Here is a 22,689-nt window from a genome sequence, read left to right on the forward strand (position 1 = left end):
GCTTATGGGAGCAGCATCCACTCTGAAGAACAGGTAAAGAGCCTGTACTCAGGAAGCAAGCCAGCCAGCCCACGGAACCAGTCTTGTAGCCTGCTCACGAGACATTAAACCAAAGAGTGCACAGGCCCTACACAGTACAATAGGATCCAAGTAGAACAGCCTCAGGAGGATCAAGTTAGGAGAAATTTAAGAGAGATGCAATATTTATATTGCTTAGATTTATGTATTAACTTGCTATTCAGGTATCTATTAAAGTCTTGAGGCAAAACAGACGGGTAAAAGAAAATTCATACAATTGAAGTGATACTGTATCTGAGAATCTACATTGTTTATTTCAGCAATAAGTGCCCCCAAACCTAAAGTACAACATTTAAAAATCTACAACACAAAAATAGAAAATATTCAAAATGCACAGAAACACAAGTCACCTTTAATGTGATTAAAACGTCACATGAGTTTTTTTGCAGTTAAGTGGCAATTAAGGATGTGCTTTACAACACTGTATAGAAATTTGCTAGTTTCCTGTACAGGCAGGATCCTCATGCTTGTGCAAGTCGTTCCAGGACTCTTCGGTAATCTGAAACAAGTTGTTGGAAGCTCTCTTCTAACTGTTCATGTTGCATGTTTAGGTCTATTTGGTTCAACTGATTCGTCAGCTCCTCTGGTCTCAGACACCTTCTCATCTTGGCAAGTTCTCTCTGCTTTTTCTGAGCAATCAAACAAATAGTAGTTTGAACACAACCAATAATCATCAAGAATACGGTATTTCATTACATTTATTCAATTTCACTATCTAGTTCTTTAAGATGTCCCTAATCCTAAGAAAAACAGTAACAGTGTTTGATTAGGGCATTGTTTCTGTTAAAGCCTCATAGTTTCTGTATTACCAATGAACCAGTGAAGTGAAAAATGGTTTCAAAGTTTTTCCTTAACCAAACAGATTAGGTCTAATGGTACTTCTACTACTGAAGATGTACGGCATGAAAAACTAGACTGTGGAAAATTGACCAGGATATTTAGTTCTATGCTGACATTAAACACACTGGTGTCCTGTTACGTGGCTGTTCAGCCAACTGATTTCCCCACAATTGACTATCAAAAATTAATTCTAAGCCTCCTGTACGCAGAAGACATTTCAGGAATTGTTACAAATTATTCAGAAGTTACCAGGGATTAGCAGTAACAGCATTGAAATGCAGTAACATTATTTACAAGCATAAACATATTCATACAGCAAGAAGATAAGGAGTTTGCCTTGCTGTGTCACATGTGATATTTTTACCCGTTTCTTAAATACAGAAGTATTTCGAGGTGTCTCTCCTTTTCCCAGATAAATTTTTTTATACACCTCATATCTATTTCTGAACTGCTCAGTTCCTTAGTTACTTTCCATTCTTCAGTCTTCCCTTGCTTTGTAAAAGCAGAATCTCATTCAACATTTCATTAAAAAAAAGAAATAGATGCATTATGTATGCCTGGCATCTTTATTGATAAGTCTTTACAATGCCTATAGAATCACAGAGTTTGTTAAAACAACAAAATTTTCCCCAAACAATTCTACTTCTACCATCAGTCTCAAAAATCAAAGCCCTTCTCTGCTCTATTTAATTTTACACCTCTCTCTCAAAGGAAAAATTGTTTTCTTTCTATGATTGGTGCTGAGGGTCAGGAGGAAGGAGTGGAGACCACAGTAAACTGTAAATGAGTAAGATCAGAAAAACTTTCATAATCTCTCACAGATAGGCAAAGTTCAGTTCAGAAAAGGAAGTTCTGTATCAGAGTCCTGATGAGGCCTCCAGGCACATTTCTGGCCAATAATCAATATTTCCTTGTAGAAAGGATGTCAAAAGCAGCATAGCTGTTCAAATTTTAGATTCATGTTAGCTCTATCTAGTCAAAACGAGTAAGATACTCAAAACCTGTGATGAGTTGCTCAAATGAAAAGAGCGATGAGTATCTTCTGAGCAAGCTTCTGTCAGTAGAAAAACTAAAACCTCCTTATTCTAGAATTAATTCAAAGTCTGCTTAATTAACAGGAATATCTGTCAAGATTATAAATATTAGCTCTGAAAAAAGGTGTCAGCTTTTAAATGCCCATTACACCTGATACTGTAGCTTTAGGTCATCTTTAAGTTCCAGATTCCAGGTAAAAAGCAAATTCCCTCTGTATGTTTCAGATAACCAGCTGTTTCAATTTCCATTTCCCTCCAAATACACTACCAGCATATCCAGGTACGCAAGATTCTGAAACCTGCAGTCAGTGACATTTTACCTGGGCAGTTTCAAGAGGATTCTTTGGGAGCAAGTTATTGGGCTGGGCAGAAAAGTTCAACTAGCAAACCCAAACAAAGTATCATAATTAATAAAAGTGGCACAGCAATGATGTTTACTTCCAAAAGGGATGACATGAAGAACAAAGACATGATGAAGGAGACATGTCTAGCAGCACAGCCCACTAATGAGCATAAAAAGCAGAGTTCTTCAGCAACAGAGAAGCCACAGTGAAACTGAAATTTCACAAGCTGCTCACCCTCTGAACCACCTTAGAGTGATGCCCTGTTCACTAAAATACCAAATCTTTTATTTCCTGTATCAGTAGTACTTATACAGAGAGCAACATAGTTGGCTGTATCAGTCATTCCAATCTAGTGGTGCTGTATACATAAAAACCACCGTACTTTTAGCAACAGCCTCTTTGTTAATGTGAAGACTTCAAGGGGAACAGATGTATTACAGGTTTTTTCATCTGGGGTTTCTGCATAGTTTTATTTCTGCTACTGTTAGCCAGGAAATAGCTGTAAGATGCAATACCATTTTCACTAAATTAAGGTAGTGGCAATTTAGAATTATTCTATATCTGTAGAGCACTGTTCAAATAAAGCTATCAAGTGCTTTATATAAAAAAAAAATGATAGCAGCATTAGAGTATGCAGTAATATTCCTGATTCTTTATTAAAATTTGCTCCCCCCCAAATTACTATACATATTAAAAGTGAGTTTAATTGCAGTTCTGAGAAGTTTTTGAAAATAGCATCATGACTAAAATTTATTGGTAACATTCTTTAAAATGAGTGCATGAGTAAGCTGTTTACTAGGTAGAACTACCATAAACAAGATGCCTGTATTTCAGAACATGAAACGTAAAATCAAAGAAAGTGTGTTGGCTGCTTTAAGGATTCTCTTGAATCCTCATTGAAATAATTGAAAAATTAAAAATGTAATATTCTAAAGTAGCAATATTGCATATCTAGCAATACAAAATCCATTCATTATTAATGCATTTATTACATGCAAAGACTGAAGTGGAGACAATTGCTAGAAGCACTAGAATTGAAGCTGCTTATGGAATTTTGGATTTCCCCCATCGGACTTCAGTGCTGAGTGAATGAACTGAAACCATGGAACAGTCCGCTGAAAAATCATGGCCCTATTTGTAGTGAACACTGAGTGAAATTTAGCAAATGAAACAAGACACTCACGAAGGAGAATAGAAAGCGTTTTGATGAAGGTCCTGCTACTCAGCACGACATGGTATTATCTCCAGATCAGGCAAGTATTTAATACAGTGCTGGGTTCTCATTTTTGCTAATAGCCTCCCTAAGTCCAACGTGAATACAATCAAAGTTTTGCTATTTTAGTATAACAGAGTAAGTGCTGCTTTAGGAAGGCTTGCAAGCTAATCAAGGTACTTCTCACACTTTGTGAAACTTTTCCAACAGGGTTTTGGTTTGCTCTGCGAGTACTTAATTGAAGAGAGTAGCTAACATGCTAGTTATAGCAATAAACCTAGATTTATTTGTGGTCTTTTGACTCTTAACACAAAGACTGATAGCATTAGCAACTAGGATTTTTTTTTTAAAATCTGTATCTCAAAAGGTAAGTTTATGCAACACAGACCAACTATACTGAAAATCCTGAGAAGCATACTTAGTAGGAACTAAGAAGGTTACTTTGTACTAAGTTTAGTACTTGCTTAAACTCTACTGCTGAAATTATTTTATATTCCATCTGCATGGAGTTTCTACGTTGACATGGCTAGATTACTTCTAGCAAGCTGTTTTGTAAAAACCTAGCTAACAAGTAGAACAGGCGTCTAAACTATATCTAGTCTGAAGTGTTAACTTACTACAGCATTTACCTCTGTAAATTTTTGGTTTGTCTAAGGTATTTTTAACCTTTTCAAGAAATTGAGATTTTTTTTTTCTTTTTCCCCTTGCTTAAGCCTACCTGGGCATAATGCCACTTGTAGCTAGGTAACATAAGCTTAGTAGTAGCTTCCTGCTGGAATTGGGCAGGAAACAGTCAGGACTCAAACACAGGATCTTCAGCACTGCTATGCATGAATGTTCTCTGCATCCGTATACGCGTCAGTTGAACACTGCATAACTAATAGTAGTTGATTGGCAACATAATTGGCATCAACTACATTTATGGAAATGAAAGTAAAATCAAGTATAATTAGCCTTGAAATAAGTATTAAATGATACTTAAGTCATATACACCTTATAGGGGCCAATCAGTCTTCTTTTAACGTCCAACCGATAGCTTCTGGACTGTTCTGCATCACCCATATCTGTTGCACGCAATCGGAGAATTTCATAAACTCGTCTTGTGTGTTGCTAATGAACAGAAAGGAGAATAAAAACCATGTCTGAATAAAGAGGTCACTCAATACGACTCAAAGTGGAGAAATATTGAAATATTAGAGTAGTTCCTCAGCTTACTGGAAGACAGAGGCATGGACAAAGCCTCTGTCAAACCTATCCTTCTATCTGGTGGGTTAAATGAATAAACGTTCTTGTTTTTCCTTCAAAACCATTTTCCTCCATGCAGCCAGTGTCTGATCTCTCAAAGTGTTGCACCAGCTATAGAGATGCTTCAAGGACCTGCTGTAAATAAGCAGCAGAGAGTCCAGAAGCCAGAGTCCAAAAAATACTTCAAAGAACTGAAGGAGTGGAACTAGAGTGACATTAAGCAATATTTTACTAAACAGTATCTACTTTGCTACTTTTAATGATCTCCATATACCTACTGCCCTTCACAAGGCTCCCTGGAAGTTCTAAATACGTGAATGAAACAACAATATTTAAAGTTTTCTGTTTACTAGGGAAGTAAATGAAAAAAATGAAGTGCTTTTGGAAGCAGGATCAGCTAGTATCACATCTGGGAAGAAAAAAAAAAATCACGTTGCTATTATATTACTATTAACGGTTGCATCCATAAGAAAATAGAATTTAAGACCAACTATTCTTTTGCTGAGTAACAGAACAAAAATAGGATGGTTTGTTTGCTACACTAGCACATGTTCAGATACTGTTAAAAAACCAAACCAACTTATTTATCCTTTCAGGTTTAAGATATCAGAAGGCTGCAGATGTAGCTTCCTTATACAAGCCATACCATTTTCATGAACACATTTGAATATAGCTTCACACCCCTCTTCCCTCAAGCCTCAAAATTTTCATTAAACCACGTTCAAATGATTTTTTTAATTAAGCAACTCTGCCTTTTCACTACCATACTCACTAATGAGTTTAATCATTCACTGAGATTACGAACAAATGTAATTGTTCAATTTAACTGTTTAGTTCTCCAAGTGTTTAGAGCTGCCTTAGTAGCAGTTGTTTGCTACTTTAGTGTTTTGCATTCCGAAAACAACACTTGTTATTTGTATAAATATACCTGAAAGAAATGGAAACCTTTTCGAATTATATTACATCAAAAGAATTAGTAGGTAAAAAAAGCATTTTCCTAAAACCATGAGCTAGGTATCTCCCTTCCAGATAGATCCTAAAAATCTCTTGAAATAAACCAGAGTGTGTAAATTCCAAGTCTCCACCTCTATGTTGAAATTATTATTCTACTAGTTTGATAAGAATATGTCCAACTACAACTGTTCTGATTTAATACCTTATTTATTTTCAGTTTTTGTTGAGCTTCCATCACCATTTCTTGACTGAAACCTTGCATTAACTTTCCTGGGGAAAAGCACAGCAAATCTTGACAGAGCTTTACAAGAACAAAGTCTCTTAGCTTCACATAGTTTTCAGATGGATCTTCAGCTAGAAAGAACAAAAAAAAGCATGTAGTTAATATCAGTGTTATTTGTTTCCTATCTCTGGTATGTAATTACAAAGAACTACGGAAAACAAAATCAGATACAATTAAGCACAGTTGTTTATATACTGATGAATACTGTAAGTACTGCTATCAAAGTTTTAGCTGTTTGACAGCAGACATTAAAGAGACTGCAGAAAGAAAAACTTCTAATACTTTGTATATGCAGTACCATGCAGTATTATATACACATTTGTGAGAGACTGACAATATACATGTTTAATCCAATTTAACTCCTTGGGAAAAGAAAATTACTCTTTGTATAAACCCTTTTTCTTGTATGTTCCATCTATTCTATATTTGACAGAGTGGTAGAACTACTAGAACACAAACTAATTATGGGGAAAAAGACTGGTGAAACTATCCTGCTGTATACAACTAAACTAGCTGAAGACAATTATTGACCATGAGTTATAGTCTTTGTTAGCAAGGAAGACAGGGAAAGGTACAAGGACCCAAAGGACAAGCTTATCCAAAATTAAAAGGCTGGAAGGATCTAAGCAAAAGCTGATCACAATTTCAAGTTACTTCCATTTGGTTTAAAGTGGTAGCATAACTATCAAAACTGTTGCTTTAGAAAAAAATTGAGAACTAGCTTTGGTGAACATCAACATGGTCGCATATGCAACTTTGTTCCCACTTACGAACTATGCAGAAGGAAAATGCTTAAAGTGTTGTGAATATATTTCTTTCTTCCTTACTTAATGGTTTAGACAGACTTACTACAAAAAAGTAGCAGGGTCATGTTCCCCCCCAACACTCATTTTTCTGTGGACTACCATTGTGGAATTTATTGCTGAGCTGCTTATATCCCAGCTGTGTTTTTCTTTAGTTTTGAGGACCACTGTAAATAGTTGAAATTTGCAGTTTAAGGATGATCAAAAGTTACCAAGAGGAAGGACTGGGATAGAAGTTTTTGCTGTGTATATGCAGCACTGCACAACTGGCAATTTATTTTTTGGGTTGGAGAATGCTTCTGATGATTGTATCAGTTAAAATGTTTTATGCATGAGGGGCCTAATCTTGTATGGCAAGTCTTATAGCACTTATTCTGCAAAAGAGACTGGAGAAGCTGTACTAAAATTAATTTATTCCATTCCTTTTTGCTCAGATTAGATATAAGAAAGATGAGGCAGTTTCTGTACAGTAAGCACTATTATACATTTCACTTGGTCAGTTAGGATGACAAGTTATAAGCAGAACAAAAAAATGTTATAAATGTGAAACTCCAAAGTAAATTTTTTTTTAAAAAGCATTAGCTCTTTTGAAGAAGTTAAGTAGATCTTCATTTCCTCTTTTCAGAAAGGTTAAAGGCTTTACTTCACAATTTTAGATCCTACATAACTAAATATCCTGGCCATATCAAGATTGTCCAGCCTGACTTCCCCCTCAAAAAGAACAATAAATAATTTTGTAAAAGCCTTAATTTCTGTAACTTGAGTGCCATGTAGAATATTGCAAGCTTTCTCCTGCTTTATTCCATAAAGAAATTAAAACCTATTTTAGTGCACATTTACTGTTTGCTACAACCCTGCATTTAAGGCATTGAGCCATGAACATGTCACGTGATTTATGCAGTACCACGTTAAGACTTTATCCTCAGCTATAAGAGCTATGTAAAGCTTCATATTATTAAAAGGAAAAAACAAAAAAGTAAATGCATGATGCATATGATATCCTGTTGCATAAACGAAGTTATATTTCCTTAGGTTCCTATGAACTGGATTAAAATTATGAGGCGGATTACTTTGTTAGGATTATCCTGCAGCAATGCATTATGAAAGCAAGTGTTCTATTGTATTTTAATTTGAATGGGGGAGTTATGTCTAACTAAGATGAGGTCTGAGATACCACCTAGAATTGAATGGTCACATCATGTGTTTGAACTGCATTTCTTCCTATATTGAACTTGAAATCACAGGATAGATGTCATGTTTGTAGCCATTTTTTATCCACATACACCCTTTCGCCCCGTCCCTGCCACTTCCTCAATATTTTTTTATTTTTAGGTATTTGTGCACACACCTCTAATATCATGGGTGCCTTCAGCCAGCAATACATGCTCCTGGAGCACAAATTTTCTACAGATTTTTACTGTCTGTAAAATTTTGGCTTGCACACGAATACTAATATGCTATTTTGGTTAGGTGTTCCCCCCACCCCCAGTTTTCAGTTTTGGCTAATAGGAGTAAGTTGAACAAGGAATTTGACAAAGCTTGATCTCTTGGCAAACTCAGCTGTGTATCTCACAATAAAATGGCTAATTAGCTGGTAATCCGTTCATGCTAGGGATTGAATTTTCCTGGTGTGCTGTTCTCTAAGTAAAGGATTTAAGGAGCTACATTATATACAGTTCTACAAACCAGGGTACTATTAATCCTGAACTGAGCTGAAGCTAAATCTTCAAAAGGCCATTTAATTCTGACAAATGAACATGAAAGTTAGTTTGCAGGCTAACAACCTGTGAATGCTACAAGTTGCTTATTAAACAGGTGAACTGAGTAAAAAATTTAAACACAAACCTGTTATATCAAGTACTGTAGGAGAAGACATATAGTATCTATGAACTGTTTCAAGAAGCTGAGCACCATGGCCTTCTCCTTGGAATGGTGGTAAGATCAGCATCTGGCTACAGACAAAGGAATGTATTTTCAGTTCAAATGCATGCATTTGCAAACATTATAATGTAAAAGCTTAAAAAAGAAATGGCATTTCATTTTAGATTAAAGTACATGTAGCAATCTTCATGTTAAAATATAATTTTTAACAGAGTCTTAAAATTGCTAAATATTCAAAACTCGTTTGAGATTCCCTCTGCTTCAAGAAGGGAACAATGAAATAAATCAGTGCATAGCCAGCCAATAATGGGGATTTTTTTAAACAAATCAACACCATTATAAACAAGTATTGGGAACTTCAGCAGTTCCCTCTTCTGAAATAAAAGGCAAGGCACGAGTTACGCCGCCAATTACCTTACACGTGGCCGGGTTTTGTCTGGGTACACATAGTAATTATAGACTGTCATGTAGCCTACGGTCGCAAAGAGCGTAGCTCCATCCTTATTATACTTCTCAAATCTGCAGATAAAACAGAAAGCCAAGCAGGTCAATTACAGTCGCGCTCCCATGCAGTGTCCATTTTCTTTTCCATTCTCCAACTGAATTTTCAGTGTCAGCAAGCTACTCTGTGAGGGCCCAATGGGTACACCTGCTATGTTCTGAATGTACAATTCACTTAATTGGTGTGCAGCAACTTGGATAAATCAGGCCTCTTTACAGCACTTCAGTGCACTTGCCTATTATAAAGATGAATAGGTGGCAAGTAAAAGAAAACACAGGCAAAGCTCATTTTACTGTTTAAGCCTACATTCAGGGCTCTAACGGACAACAGCATTTAATTCAGCTCTATTCTCAAGGTTTCCCAAAGCATAATGGAGGAAAACTCAAGCCTCATAAACAATGGTTTTTCTTTCCTGGGAAAAATATCATTATACTGCTCCAATAATTGGCCAGCCACAATTAAAATGCAGGCTTTGTGGAGGTAATAAGGTCCACTGTTGCTTTAGAACTGTACTTACACTAGAAAGTAGTTCCATCTTTCATCATCTACATCAATAAAGCTAGCAGTTTCAATAAACCACATCAAGAACGTCTGAAGCCTTTCATGATATTCTCGAAAGCCTGGACATGTCATGTCGGCCTAGGGAAAAAGCCAGGAGAAGTCAGGTGAAACCTATCACAGATGTAAGAGGAAAAAAATATGCAAAACCTAATTAAATTCTCCAATACAAAAAAGCATGTTTATAATTTATTAATAAACTGGTAAAATGACAGTATTTATATACTATAGTTGAAACATTACTGAAAGTGCATCACTGCAAAATAAACTTTAATTTCATTGCTCAAAAGCAGAAGTTTCACTTATTTTTCATACCTTGTATATCTGATATGTTATATCTTCACCAGCTTCCTCGTTATGGACAGAATATGTGTGTAGCAGCATTCCAAAGGGCTTGAAGTTGACCTCCTTCTCCAGCAGAGACACAAAGTCATCTGTGTTTGTGCAAAAACCAGGAGGAATGATTTCTCTAATTTTACTTTCAACATCATCTGCCTGGATATTATAAAAGGAGACAGGATCAGTGGAAGATTAGAAAAAGACAGCATTGATGTCACTATTGTGCTATAAGAAATGAATATAAAAGAGGTGCTATGGGCTAACAGTAATAAAAAAAAGAAAAAAGAAAAAGAAAGCGTTCCTGTTGTTCAGTAGTGACCTTCCAGCAAGTAAAAGAGCTGCACTGACGAGATCCAGAAAGGTCACAATCCAGCCACTGTCAGCATCAAAAAGCTCGTAGTTACAGCACAAGTTCACCAACATTTTTACATTTAAAGATTGTTACATTTGTCCAAGTAAAACCTAAGAGTGTTGATAGCTTCTGATTATGCTGCACTTTCAGAATAGCTAAGACTTCCCAGCCAGCAATTCTCCAAGACTATGCTACACAGTCTTGCAGAACTCAGGTTCCCAAACAAGCAGCTTACAAGAGGTATTAGGTGGTGCAGAACTAAGTGGAGGAAAAGGGACAAAGACTAAAAATGGTAGGTCCCAAACAGAAAAGTGACAGCTAGCACACTCTTGCATTCTTATGTCTCCCTGCTTGAAATGCCTGCCTATAGGATCAGCTGCAAAACACATTACAAACCCAGAAGACAACATCCTGCATTCAAATCAAAGAACATTTTGAAAACAAAGTTTGACATAAAATAATAAAAATATAATTTAAGGATACCGTCAGCAAGTCTGACCTGTAGTCTAACATACTGGGGAAGAAGAAACATTCTGACACCACAATTAAATTTAGAGGTTAAAATTACTCTTTTCAGATAACCAAAGTGAAAGTTAGAGACTATCAGCTGAGCAGACTTCATAATCCTTTTCAGACCCCAAAAAAACCACTTGATTGAATACATTTACTACTTCTTTTTAACCATGAATATTTGATGAAGTTTCACAATAACGTATTACTGCTTCTCACCAGGCAATAAAACTTAATGAATTGGTCTCAACTTAACAAAACCGTACTCCTCAATACAACCCCTAAAAGCCTGACATTACATTCAACAAAATGAGCTTACATTCAATTCAAACTTTCCTCTGGACAATGAATCCAGGTTTTTACTTAATGGAGTTTGCCGTGAGTTCAGCTGTAATGTTTGTATTGTATCTATTTCCACAAGGACTGACACAAGAACACTTTGTGTTAACTTACTAAGCAGCTCTTTCACACCGTTTACATGCATGATGGGTATTAGTTCAAAACCAAGACCCTTGCTACTTAGCATTCAAAACAGGGAAATTAAGATGCTTAGAACAAAATACACTACAAAAGGCTAATACAACATGCTACTAATTCCTGTCCTTTCAACCATAGTCCCTTAAGTAGAAGCAATGCACCTGCAAATGAATAGCACTTTATCATTCAGTTACATTTTTAGTGTAGAGAAAGATGGATGTAGTTCAGCACAAACAAGTTTTATTCTTAATGGTTTGGTACTACCAACATTTATATTTATATTTGTAGAGAGAGCTATTAAGCAGTTAAAATATAGCTCTACAATACATAGTGTAAGAACCCAGTTAAAACGCATACAATCTTTACATCCATTTCACTTTCAAAACAAAGGAGATGCATTTATTGGCACCTTTGCTATTCTTCTTAAAGCAATATTAGTTAAACATATTTTCTTTACACTTACTGATTTAACCGCATTACATAAAAGCAGCCATTTTTTCCCGAATCAATGAATTACATAAAGAAAAAGTATTTGTATGGAACACTTTTTAGAAATACTTTTTTTTTTTAACTGTTCAAGTGCATTGTTTACACAAATCTTAAGTCTGCACTGCTGACAAAGCTGTAGGAAACCACAACTAAGAATCTGTAGCGCCTTTCATATTATATATCTGAAAAAGGCATGTAAAAGTAATCTAGAATTAAAACAAGACTTCCAAGCATCAGTTCAATAAGGCCATGTGAAAGATATCTAAAAAGGGTGACTATGCAGTATGAAGTATTATATAAATAATGTTTAAGTAATTTTGCTCTCCTCATGTTTTTAAGTTTCTTCATTAGTGATAAGGAAGACAAACTTTCACCTGCTGAAAGCATGTAAGATAATGCATCCATCACTGACTGCCATCACAGAAAAGTCTTGTTTAATTACATCATAAGAACAGAGGCATAGCAGATTAAGCAGTAGATAATCCTTCTTAGTTCTATATGACCACAGCATATATTTCACTGACTGCCTCCTAAAAATTATCTCCCCTTGAAATGGGGTCTGACATAATTTAAGAAAATAAGCTATATTCTTCAGTTACTTTTAGGGTTAACAAGATTTCCCTTTCTGGCAGAGGAAATCACAGAATCCTCAGTTTGAATGGTGTCCTAAGTTTAAGTCATCCAATTTTTCAGTTACTAAGTCCTGGAATACTGGAATCTAGAAATATCAACAGCATACAAATAATTTGTTTCATTAATGCTTGTACTTTTTCATGGAAACACCCATTACATAGTAGGCGCTTTCCAAACACTTCTCTCTGAGGTGCTCATAATCCAAGGAGTTACCAAAAATTTGTTTACTGCCTCCCTTTGTGTATTTCTTTGATATTGGCGAGAGGTTTATTTCTCTTATCAGAGCAAGGCACTATCTTACCAATTGGCACGGATATACACGATGACGCACAAGTTTCTCTTCAGAAAAACAATCCAGTTGACTACTGCAGCAGTGTTAAACATAGGCAAAGCCACTTACAACAAAGCATTCAAAAACCTGAATGAAGCCAGCCAAGAGTTGTTGAGCTTGTGGTTCATGGAAGTACTGCCTGTAATGTATAATCATCATAATCGGAATCATGGGAGGTGATGATAGGGAATTTGGTATAGGCTTGTAACTAAACTTGATTTGTAGCAGGACTACTTAAGTGGGCTGTATCTCTTTGTACATTCCATTTGACTCTGGATAATTTTAATAAAGAGATTATTCTTGTACTAGCAGGCAGTTACGACATTTGTATACCACGTATATGCTGTTTCAAAGTGGCTTAATTTAAAATAATTAATCCAGATGAAAAGGAGGATACTTGAACAGCTGCATCTCTCAAAGCAGCAAGCAATTTGGAGGTCAATGCTATTAATATTTACACTACAAGAAAGCAGCCTCTCTTCAGATATTTGAAGGAATCAACTCCACCCAAGGGATAAATTCTGTCCATTTTAACTAAATGGAGTGCCAGCTTCTGTTCAAAACATGATCATACTTTGCTGAGCCTGCCCTACTAACATGGTTTAGATCCATCTTTAGGGAGATGAGATTAAGATGCATAAATATGACTGGCTCTTGGCATTTCAGGATCTTATCTTTTTCCTCATGTTTGAAAAGATCTTGGAGGAAAAAAAAAATAGTGGTATTGGGAGGAATATTTCTGTCAGTCCCTAGCAGAGATTGTAGCAGCTGCTTTAGCAATAATGGAACCAAACTTAATATCACAGAATAAACCCATTTGCTGTTGAATGGGCTTCTGTGGGTATTTAGACACAAAATCCTAAGCTGCAAATAACTTTGCAGAGCATTAAAACTAACTTCTTACTTGTAACCAGTTATGTTAAAGGCAGAGGCTGCTGTCCTTTCCTAAACACCATCTATTCACAGCACAAAGATTACCTGTCACATATGGCAGATAGTCTGCATCTTAGTATAATTATCCTGAAGGAGCTGAGATCAGCAACCAAACAGTTAACTTCAAAAAGTAAATGTTAATATTAAATTAACACCCTGCTGTAATGACAGCTTATGTTTTAGTCTCTGCAAATGCATTCATATCTTAAGGTGGCTGAACTAATGGCAAATACAAATGCGGAACATGATTGATAACCACCGTATCTTTTTTCCTACTAAGGTTTAGATATAGCCATACGAGCAGCCTATTTGGATGCACAGCGTTAACAATACCAAGGGAAGCCCAGGGTAAGCTACCACATTGTTCCGATTCAGTCAAAGCTTGTAAATACTCAGGAAAGTATACAGAAGCCTCGCTCAAAAAGATTTTTTGTCCCCATCTCACACCCTTAAGCAATTGGAGGAATAATTCAGTAGAGGAAGCAGGGCTTGAAAGAAGCAAGGATTCAGAGTGATCAAAAAGTCACAGAGTGTGCTCAGGGCAAGACAGACCTTGTTTACCTTGTTCCTACCTCCAGAAAAGTAAAGTGGCTTTGTTATTTGTACAGAAAATAGATAGACTATGAGTAAAGAGGTGCTATAGTGTGGATTCCTGTTGTGACATGTTTTTGAACTTATATTGGTGAAGGTTTGACTGTTTTATTTTAATGATTACTACTTTGCCAACAGGCTTTCCTTTTTTCCTTATTTCTAAAAACCTTCTAAAGATTGAAGAGCATGACCTTTCACTCCTAAGATATGTTGCCCTAGCCTCAAAAGTATTTCAGACATGTCCAGGCACTTAGCCTGTTGAACTAAGTATATTCTAATACAACTTCAGAACACGGAAGGGCAAATCTTTAAAATTAATTTAACAAAGTAATGCCAGTATTTTTTTGTTTAGAATAGGCCTTTCCTTGAAAACATTTAAAGAAATTCTGATGAATCTGAAATTAGGAACTTAAAATACAGCTTGAAGTCATAAAGATGTTTACTTTAAAAAAAAAAAAGCTTTTCTCAGGCAGAGTAATTTGAAGTCAGTGCAAATGTATAGCCATTTCACACTACAGAGTATTACAAAAATTCATTAATAACCATAACAATAGCTCTTTTGGAAAGAAATCAACTCAATTTTTTCTTCCGTATAACTAAGTAAAACTCAGACGATATCAAGTTTTCTTAATGCATCAGAGACCACTCTGAAAAATTGAGTTTTTCTAAATAACTGTATAGGTACTTATACAAGTATTTAACAGTTAAAAAAATTGTTAAGAAGATATTTTATTCCTATTTGTAAGTTCCATATACCTTTATTCAGTTGGTTGAAAGACTGACTAGCTTAGCTTTTGTGGGGTTACCTCAAAAATATTCTGAGAGCATATACAGAAGGATTAAAGAAAGCTTTTCTACAAGTGTTCTATAAGCTTGGAAAACCTGTAGGCAAAAAGAGAAAAAAGTAAAAAAACCCCAAAACCAAACAAAACATCCTGCATGTGTTTGTATTATTGTATTCCTTTAAGTAAGATGTAAAGCACACATGATACCCAAACAGAAGTTTCTAATCTCATTTCTGCCTTACTTGTTCTCCACATTTGCCATTTAAAGAGCCACAGTCAAGTATCCTACCTCATGCAGTGTTTATAGAAACCTCCTTTTCCTTCTTACGGAATTCTCTTCAATATTAAAAAAAACCACCAATACTAGTCCTCCTCCTGGCGACAATTAACATGAAAATATATAGACGTACTAAGTTGTCGTGTTTTTTTGTGGAACTGGCCTTGGTATTAGCACCTCATGTTTGACTGTACCGTTTGCCACAATTTTCATGGTACTGCAGTCAAAGGAGGAACAGTGGAAAAACATATAGATTAAGTTCAAAGCTTTTTTCAGCTTAGCAACAAAGCAAGCTTTGTTTGTTTGCTTTTAATATAAATCATGTTTGGGTGAGCAATTACTAAACCTAGCATTCTTGTCCATATCCCAACTAAGCCTTCTCAATAATATTTTAAGTGCAGGTCTTGTTCTGTCTTTACCTCCACACAGTCAAACTTTTCATTAACTTTAGATGTATATTCGATGCGGAAGAGCGTTGACAGGTTACCAGCGATATAGTACAAGAAGATCTTCAGTCCCTTGTAGCCAAAGGCAACTTCACTGAGGAAGGAGAAAAGAGCAATCAGGAACTTTATATAAAGTTTCACAGCAAAACATTCACATCACAGCGCCCTCATTTAATAAGCTTTGAAGTTCACATCGTCTTTCCCAGTGAGGTATACTAAACTTCCTAACAGGAAAAGGGAATCAAACTGGATGTGCACTATCTAGACAGAGAGAATGCCTTACACCATTTCTACTAGTTATTTTGCTCCTCTAGTGGAGAAATAGAACATGTTCCCAAACTCAGTAAGGCAGTGTCTGTGCACTTAACTGTGACAGCTCAAGAAAGGATACCTGAAATAGCCAATACTGCATTTATGTTTCTCAATATCTTAAACTCATTAACATTTATTTATATTAATTGATCAATGACATTTATTAAAACTTATTTTGCAGTGTAGTATATTTTAGAATACACTACTGCAATTCGTACTGTATAAAACAGATAGATATGCAGTCATAGCAATAAGTGGCTTTGGTGGACAGTTTCTGTATGTTATCCGATCTAACCAGAATCAAGTAAATGCAAAAAAAGGTATGGAAGACAAAAGCCTTTTTTACACTTTGAGAATATGAGCTGCCTGAACATAAACACTATACTGTTTTGAAGTACAGAGAATTTATTTTCAGGCAAAAAACTAAACTGCAGAAAACGGTAATGTTCACAAAGAAACAGGTTCCTTTTTTTGTTATTTTAATGTATAGTTAAAATTTTTTTACTGAGATTTTTCTTTTATGGTAGCACATTTGTAATATAAAATTTGAAGCGTAAGTGCCAGCACAAGAATTTGCTTGTTAGTGATACTGACAGATTGGAGAATTCTCCCATTACTAAAAGTATAATTATTGTCAATGATAGCTGCAGTAGATGTGTAGTAGCATAACCAATTTTATTACAATTAATATAGGTAGTTCATCCTACTTGGAGTACGTAGAATGCCTTTTAAAGGAATTGGAAATTAAGAAACTTTATCACTTCAAGAAGTCCACAGATATGTGCACGTGGATTTTCCTTAGTGGGGTTTTGTGTGGGTGTTGGGTTTTTTTTGTTTGTTTGTTTGTTTTTTGTTTTTTTTTTTTAAACTATGGACAGCTTGTTGAATATCACTCTACTAAAACATTAAATGACACTTTAGCACTAGCAACATAGTGGCTAACTTCCCTACAATGTGAAAATCAGCATACTGGGGGGGGGGGGGACCAATACTTTTCTATAGTTTCTGTATCCCCTGCATGTCTAACTGGTTACAAGTGTACGCATTAGAGAAAATAAACCCCTAAATTCAATAGTTAACGTTCAATGATCTAGAACAGCCACCAATGTGAGTTTAAATTAATACTTTACTTCTGTGTTTTATTCACTAAACATCCCATGTAGTAGTAAAAATAAATTGATATACTGTTACTAGATACTGTTTTTTTGGGTGCACATTACTGTGAAAGTTATTAGCAAGAATCGATAATTCTTTCCTAATCTTAGAAAAATGTCATGAATACAATACCCACTTAAAGAAGTAATTCTGACTGCAAAATGAGGTATTTCATTCTCTGCTAATCTACCTTAAAAACAGCACATAAAATGACTACGGGCTCAAACTCTACAAGCTAGGCACCAAGGCCACTGTTTAACTATACAGTCATAAAACTGAACTATTGCTGTGTCATTTAAAATAGCTTGGTATAGCAGGATTTCTTGTTTTCTAGCAATTTCTAACAAGCAACTTTCCCCTTCCAGACCTATTAATTTGACGCTCGATACTTTAACTTACTCATCTCCAAACACTTGATGGCTATACTCTGGATTAAATGTTGTGTTGTCATCCTCCAAATCCTCCGGAAAGCGAACTGAGAAGAGAAGAAAAAAAAAAAAGAAAAAAAAAGAGCATGACCAAGTCATCAGCTTCAGTTTGTTTATCCACAGATGCCATGCTAGATGTTCATGCATTCTTCCACTACAGAGTCAGACAACTTCAATTATGAACCTATCTACATTAGGCTGGCACACAAATGAAATAAAGACATCTTGTGCAATTTAGATGCATGTTATTTGACCTGAGGAGATCAAATCATTAAGCAGAATAAAATGGAGAAACTGACACAGATGTATACTTTATATATTTTATATATGTATCTCCTGAACATTACTGCCTTTAACTTCATCCTGAACACTGAGGACACTGCCCAGCTGGATATTCCCACAGTAAGCCAGACCAATCATGTAATCAATGTTGCCCTCTCATTCTGCCATTCTTCTCCCACATGCAGGTGAGAACACTTCACTGTAGGAGGTTTTCAGTGGAGTGATGAATGGAAAGAAATGTTTATGTGCGTTTATGTTCATATCAGTTTTGGAGAATTAGCACGGATACATACAAAACAGCTGTACCAATGCTATACTGGTACTTGTACCAATATTACCAAAGTAATCAGTGATTTTTTTTTTTTTTTTCTGACTGCTTACTTTCCCTCAAAGCCTACTATTAAACAAGGTCTTTTCTGGTAGTGTAAAAATATTCACTACAATGGCATCTACTCAAACTCAGTAACTTACCGAACAAGCATTTTATTCAGGCTTATGGAGTTAAAGCAGTTGCTCCACAGTAATTGTGACAGGAGTTCCTTCACCATAAAATATATGATTTATGATTAGGGGATGAAATTAGAAATTAAAGCAGGATTTTCTAGGAAAAAAATTTAGATGACCGAGATGCTTGACTCCCAAACATACACTGTGTATCTGCAGCTAAAAAAAACACCTAAAATTCAAAGAGATATAACTCTTAACTTGGGCATTAAAGTGATAGTTCAGCCACGTTAACGAGGCACAGGTAGCTCAAGAAAACAGTTACACATTTTTGACGTTGAATGAGCCAATATTGCATTAGCATGACCATGCAATGTTGTAGGAGTTAATATTGGTATTAAAGCTTTTTTTTTAAAGCATGTGGAATATGTAACTACACCTTCATTGCTGCTTTACTCCAGTAAAAGTGGAGATGAGAAAAACAAGTTTTTTCTGATGCTATTAGAAAGTAAGTATTCAAAGAGAAAAATACAAATGATGAGTGTTCTAGTGATAAGATAAAAGTTTGGCCCTCACAAAAGCAAAAGAGAATAGTTGCTCTTGTCTTCTCAGGTTTAATTCAGAAAGCAACAGATTTGAGGCAACATAGCAGTGTTAAAACAAACAAACAAACAAACAAACAAACAACAACAAAAAAGAAACAAAACAAAAACCAAAACCAAAGAGCAATTCTGAATTGTCACCATGGAAGAAATTAGCACCCTGAAGAGGATAGTGTATGACTGCTTTTATATGCACGTGGGAAATACTTTTTTTTTTAATGGTACCACTTTGTAGTTTCTCATCTGTTCTCTTAATGTAATTTGTATATGGAACATCTACACTCTGAAATAAAAAAGGAAGCTAAAAATATTAGCTGAGATGGGCAATGGGTACCTTGATTAAAAACCCTCTAGCAGTCTCCCTGAAACCTGATATAGCAGCTCCTCAGATTTCTAGACAAAATTCACTCAGATACCATTATCTCTCATTCTTTCCTTTGGTTTTAGACAGGTGGAAGAAAAAAAAACCAACAGATCTAGTCATAAAACCATTATTTGAAATAATGTTTAAGAGGAAGAGAAATACTTCACAATTACAGTGGCTTAAAGATTTAAGTATTTTGTTTATAATGACATTTTGGCTCACAAGCCAAAAGGTGACTGTGTATTAAAGATGCTACTAAACTATATAGAACAGATTGCTAGTAGTACTTCCGAAAACTGCTTTACAGGTTCATTACTTTTATTTTCTTAATACATTATGGTATTTGTACTGCTCAAGGGAACAAATTGCTGAAGGGCTGGAAAGATTGAAAGTCAGACAGGTATGCCTTATTCTTCAAGTTATTACTGCTGCATGTAAGTTTGAGATATAAGCAAGTCCATCAAGAGTTCAGTAATTCAGTCTGTATTCTGGATGTCCTAGTAAGCAAATTAGCTACAGAGAGCAATAAACAGCTCTCAAAAGAGCGACATTTCTTTCCATTCAGATTTTAAACAATTTTCATTAAAAATGTATTGTGTAATCCAGATGTTGGGGGGGAAGGGAAGCAAAAAACCCAACTCAACAACACTTTTCAATCTTCTTTCTTGCTTTTATTTTTTCCCCCTCAAAGAAAGAGAAAAGGGAAAGATGCTAAAATATATATAATATATAACTAGATATTTGTAACCCTAAAGAAATGAGTTCTGTTGCTATGGTCACCATGAAGACGACACATACATAGGACTGCACCATGGCATAAGGATTAGAGAAGAAAAGGGAAACTAAAAGAACATAATGAATACTTCAAGAAAATATGACAAGATGTAATTCCAATGCACTCTGGTAACAGGCTAATAAATTGCTGATGACATTATTATGTGGAGACAGGACTGAATTTCTATAGCTGTACTTTAATTGTAGTAGTCTCAGCAAAACTAGACTATGTATTCCTATTCTTGTGTTTGTATATTTACATTAATTAAGTACATATTAAAACCTGGGTGGATTTAAGTATAAGGAAGTTTCTTAAGAAGGTACTAAAATATTCCAGTATCAAATGCACAATATTTAAAAAGTGTTATTACCTAGTTTCAGCTGAATTGCTTCATTTGTATTACACTTGTATTCAGCCAGCTTCTTCTCCATAGCAGTAAGTCCTGAAGAAAAAGATTTTTTTTTTTTTTTTTAAAAAGAGTTAAGAGATGTACAATCTATGCATCACTATTATTCAAGGAACATATTTAGAAAAAGGTTCTCAAAACCAGAACACATACACAACACAAACCCACCAAAAATACTGAACAAGTAGGTAAAAAAGCTACATGCTACAATGTGTAAAAGGAATATAGATGTTTATCTCAGACACTTTTCTGGAACTAGGAACAAGAACTAGAACACAGACCACAAGTACCTCTCTTTTTAGTTTCTGAGAATGAAGGACATTACAATAAAAACATTTAAATGTTCTAAGTTATTACCAAACTCTAAGTAGAAACCAAGAATGCAGCCTAACAGATGTTTCTTTTAAAGAACATGTTAAGTAACACGTTTCAGGGCATTTCAAGTGTAGTAACACACTTCAGGGCATTTCAAGTGTTTGCATTAAGTCATTTTCATAAACAGGTATTAATGAACTACAGTGGCATGTATACCACCAGCAATTATCGTTACCACTTCTCTTCCAGAGCGGATGCGGAAGGAAATAACAAACAAATCGCATCTAGTTTGTTTTTCAAAGCATAATCCAGCACAGAAGATGTGTCACTTATTATGTATTTTTCAAGTGCTTTACAAATCCAGCCCCCCTTCCTTCCAGAAGTCTCATCAGAAAGTTCTTCCTTTAGCTTTAAATAGTGAACTTCAAGTAAAAACAAGTTTAGGTTTTTGATCCCCCCACCCCCCAGTAAACTACTGGGCATAGAGGTACGCTCCAGCTTACCACTACTAAGCGCGGGGACCGTGAGCCCGACGACGCCTGCCTGCCCAGCAGCGGCACGCCCAGGGGGGCAGACAGTTAGCCGCGCTCCCCACCCAGACACCCGATTCCCCGGCCGTCCGAACTCACCGCGGTCAGCCCTCACCGGCACCCCCGCCCGCTGGTCCCGCCACGGCCGTCCCGAGCTCACGCTCCGCTTCCTTGCCCCACGTCCCGGCCACAGCGCTCCCGCGCGCGGACGGCACCGGGGCCCTGCCAGCGCCCAAAGGAGCCCGGCCGAGAGGAACAGTGCCGACCGCCCCCGGGGCCTCGCCCCGCCTCACGGAGAGGCGCCGGCAGCGCCCAGACCTGTTCCCCCAAGCAGCCGCCACCGCCCCCCTCCGCGGCCAGGGTGGCAGGGCCCTGTCAGCTCTCGGAGCGCGGGCGTGCGGCGCAGGGCAGACCAGGCCCGGGGACTCACCCGCCATTTCCGAAGAGCGGCGGCCGAGTCACCCGGGCAGAACGAATCAACCCGCGCGCCCACTCACCGGAAATGAGCGCACGCGCACACACATACTTCCGCTTCCGCCCGCCGAAACGCAGCGGGGAGCCAATAGCCACACTGTGCGAGGCGCGCAGCCCGTGCGCATGCCCGGCGCTGTGGCGCACCCGCGCGATTGCTCGTTTGCATAGCCCCGCCCCCAGGGCGGCGCCCCCGGGAGCCCGGGCCGGCTCGGCCTGGCCGGCGCGCGTGCGCCGTGCTGCCTGCCGCGGCCTCGCACCTGCCCCGGCGGCCGCGGGGCGCGGGGCCGCCGCCGTCGCTTCGGTGCCAGAGGGAGCGGTGCCTTCCCCTCGGGCGGCCGAGCGCCTCGGAGCCCGGCCCCGGCCCGTGGGCTACCTTGAGCCTTTGTGAAGAGGCCTAAAATACAGCATCTTCCCTTCCCGCTTCGGAGGAACGCCGCTTGCTCTTCACCACAGACCTCACGGCTCAGTGCCGCTGCGAAGCTTCGGCTGAGGGAGAAAATAGAGGTTTATCATTAGTAAAAAAGAAAGCCATGTGCTGAACCACTTGTCACAGCCACTGCTGGAATGGGGATTCTGCAGTTTTCTTTTAAGGGCCTGTGTTCTGATGCACACTATTACTCCGCAACTAGCGTACACGTGGACTTGCTGAACGAGACAGTTTAGTGGTCAAATACTTGGGCAGATTTCCAGCAAAACTCTTTCTG

General features: G+C 37.2%; 1 protein-coding gene across 3 annotated transcripts; it reads right to left on the bottom strand.

The window, feature by feature from the left end:
* Window positions 1–356: 356 nt before the first annotated feature.
* Window positions 357–22,016, bottom strand: HAT1 (histone acetyltransferase 1). Of its 3 annotated transcripts, none has more exons than XM_082311612.1 (11): window positions 21,942–22,016; window positions 20,631–20,702; window positions 17,765–17,840; window positions 15,872–15,992; window positions 10,051–10,230; window positions 9,695–9,816; window positions 9,090–9,194; window positions 8,640–8,746; window positions 5,911–6,062; window positions 4,503–4,619; window positions 357–707 (listed from the first exon to the last, which is right to left on the bottom strand). In XM_082311612.1, the coding sequence occupies exons 1-11, from the start codon at window positions 21,946–21,948 to the stop codon at window positions 540–542; spliced, it is 1,227 nt and encodes a 408-aa protein (XP_082167738.1). In that variant the 5' UTR covers window positions 21,949–22,016; the 3' UTR covers window positions 357–539. The 3 variants fall into 3 exon arrangements, with proteins under 3 accessions (XP_082167738.1, XP_082167740.1, XP_082167739.1); XM_082311614.1 differs by lacking the exon at window positions 21,942–22,016 and adding an exon at window positions 21,627–21,934; XM_082311613.1 differs by lacking the exon at window positions 21,942–22,016 and adding an exon at window positions 21,611–21,727.
* Between the last annotated feature and the right edge of the window lie 673 nt (window positions 22,017–22,689).

This window comes from Platalea leucorodia (assembly GCF_965183815.1).
Source record: "Platalea leucorodia genome assembly, chromosome: 5".
NCBI classification, from domain to species: domain Eukaryota; kingdom Metazoa; phylum Chordata; class Aves; order Pelecaniformes; family Threskiornithidae; genus Platalea; species Platalea leucorodia.

What these genes read in the sequence shown, in the direction of transcription:
- HAT1 (XM_082311612.1), bottom strand. An exon ending in AGCAATTCAGCTGAAACTAG is followed by an intron (nt 17,841 to 20,630) that starts GTAATAACACTT and finishes TTCTCTTCTCAG; the next exon opens with TTCGCTTTCCGGAGGATTTG. An exon ending in TAACATATCAGATATACAAG is followed by an intron (nt 9,817 to 10,050) that starts GTATGAAAAATA and finishes CTTTTTCCCTAG; the next exon opens with GCCGACATGACATGTCCAGG.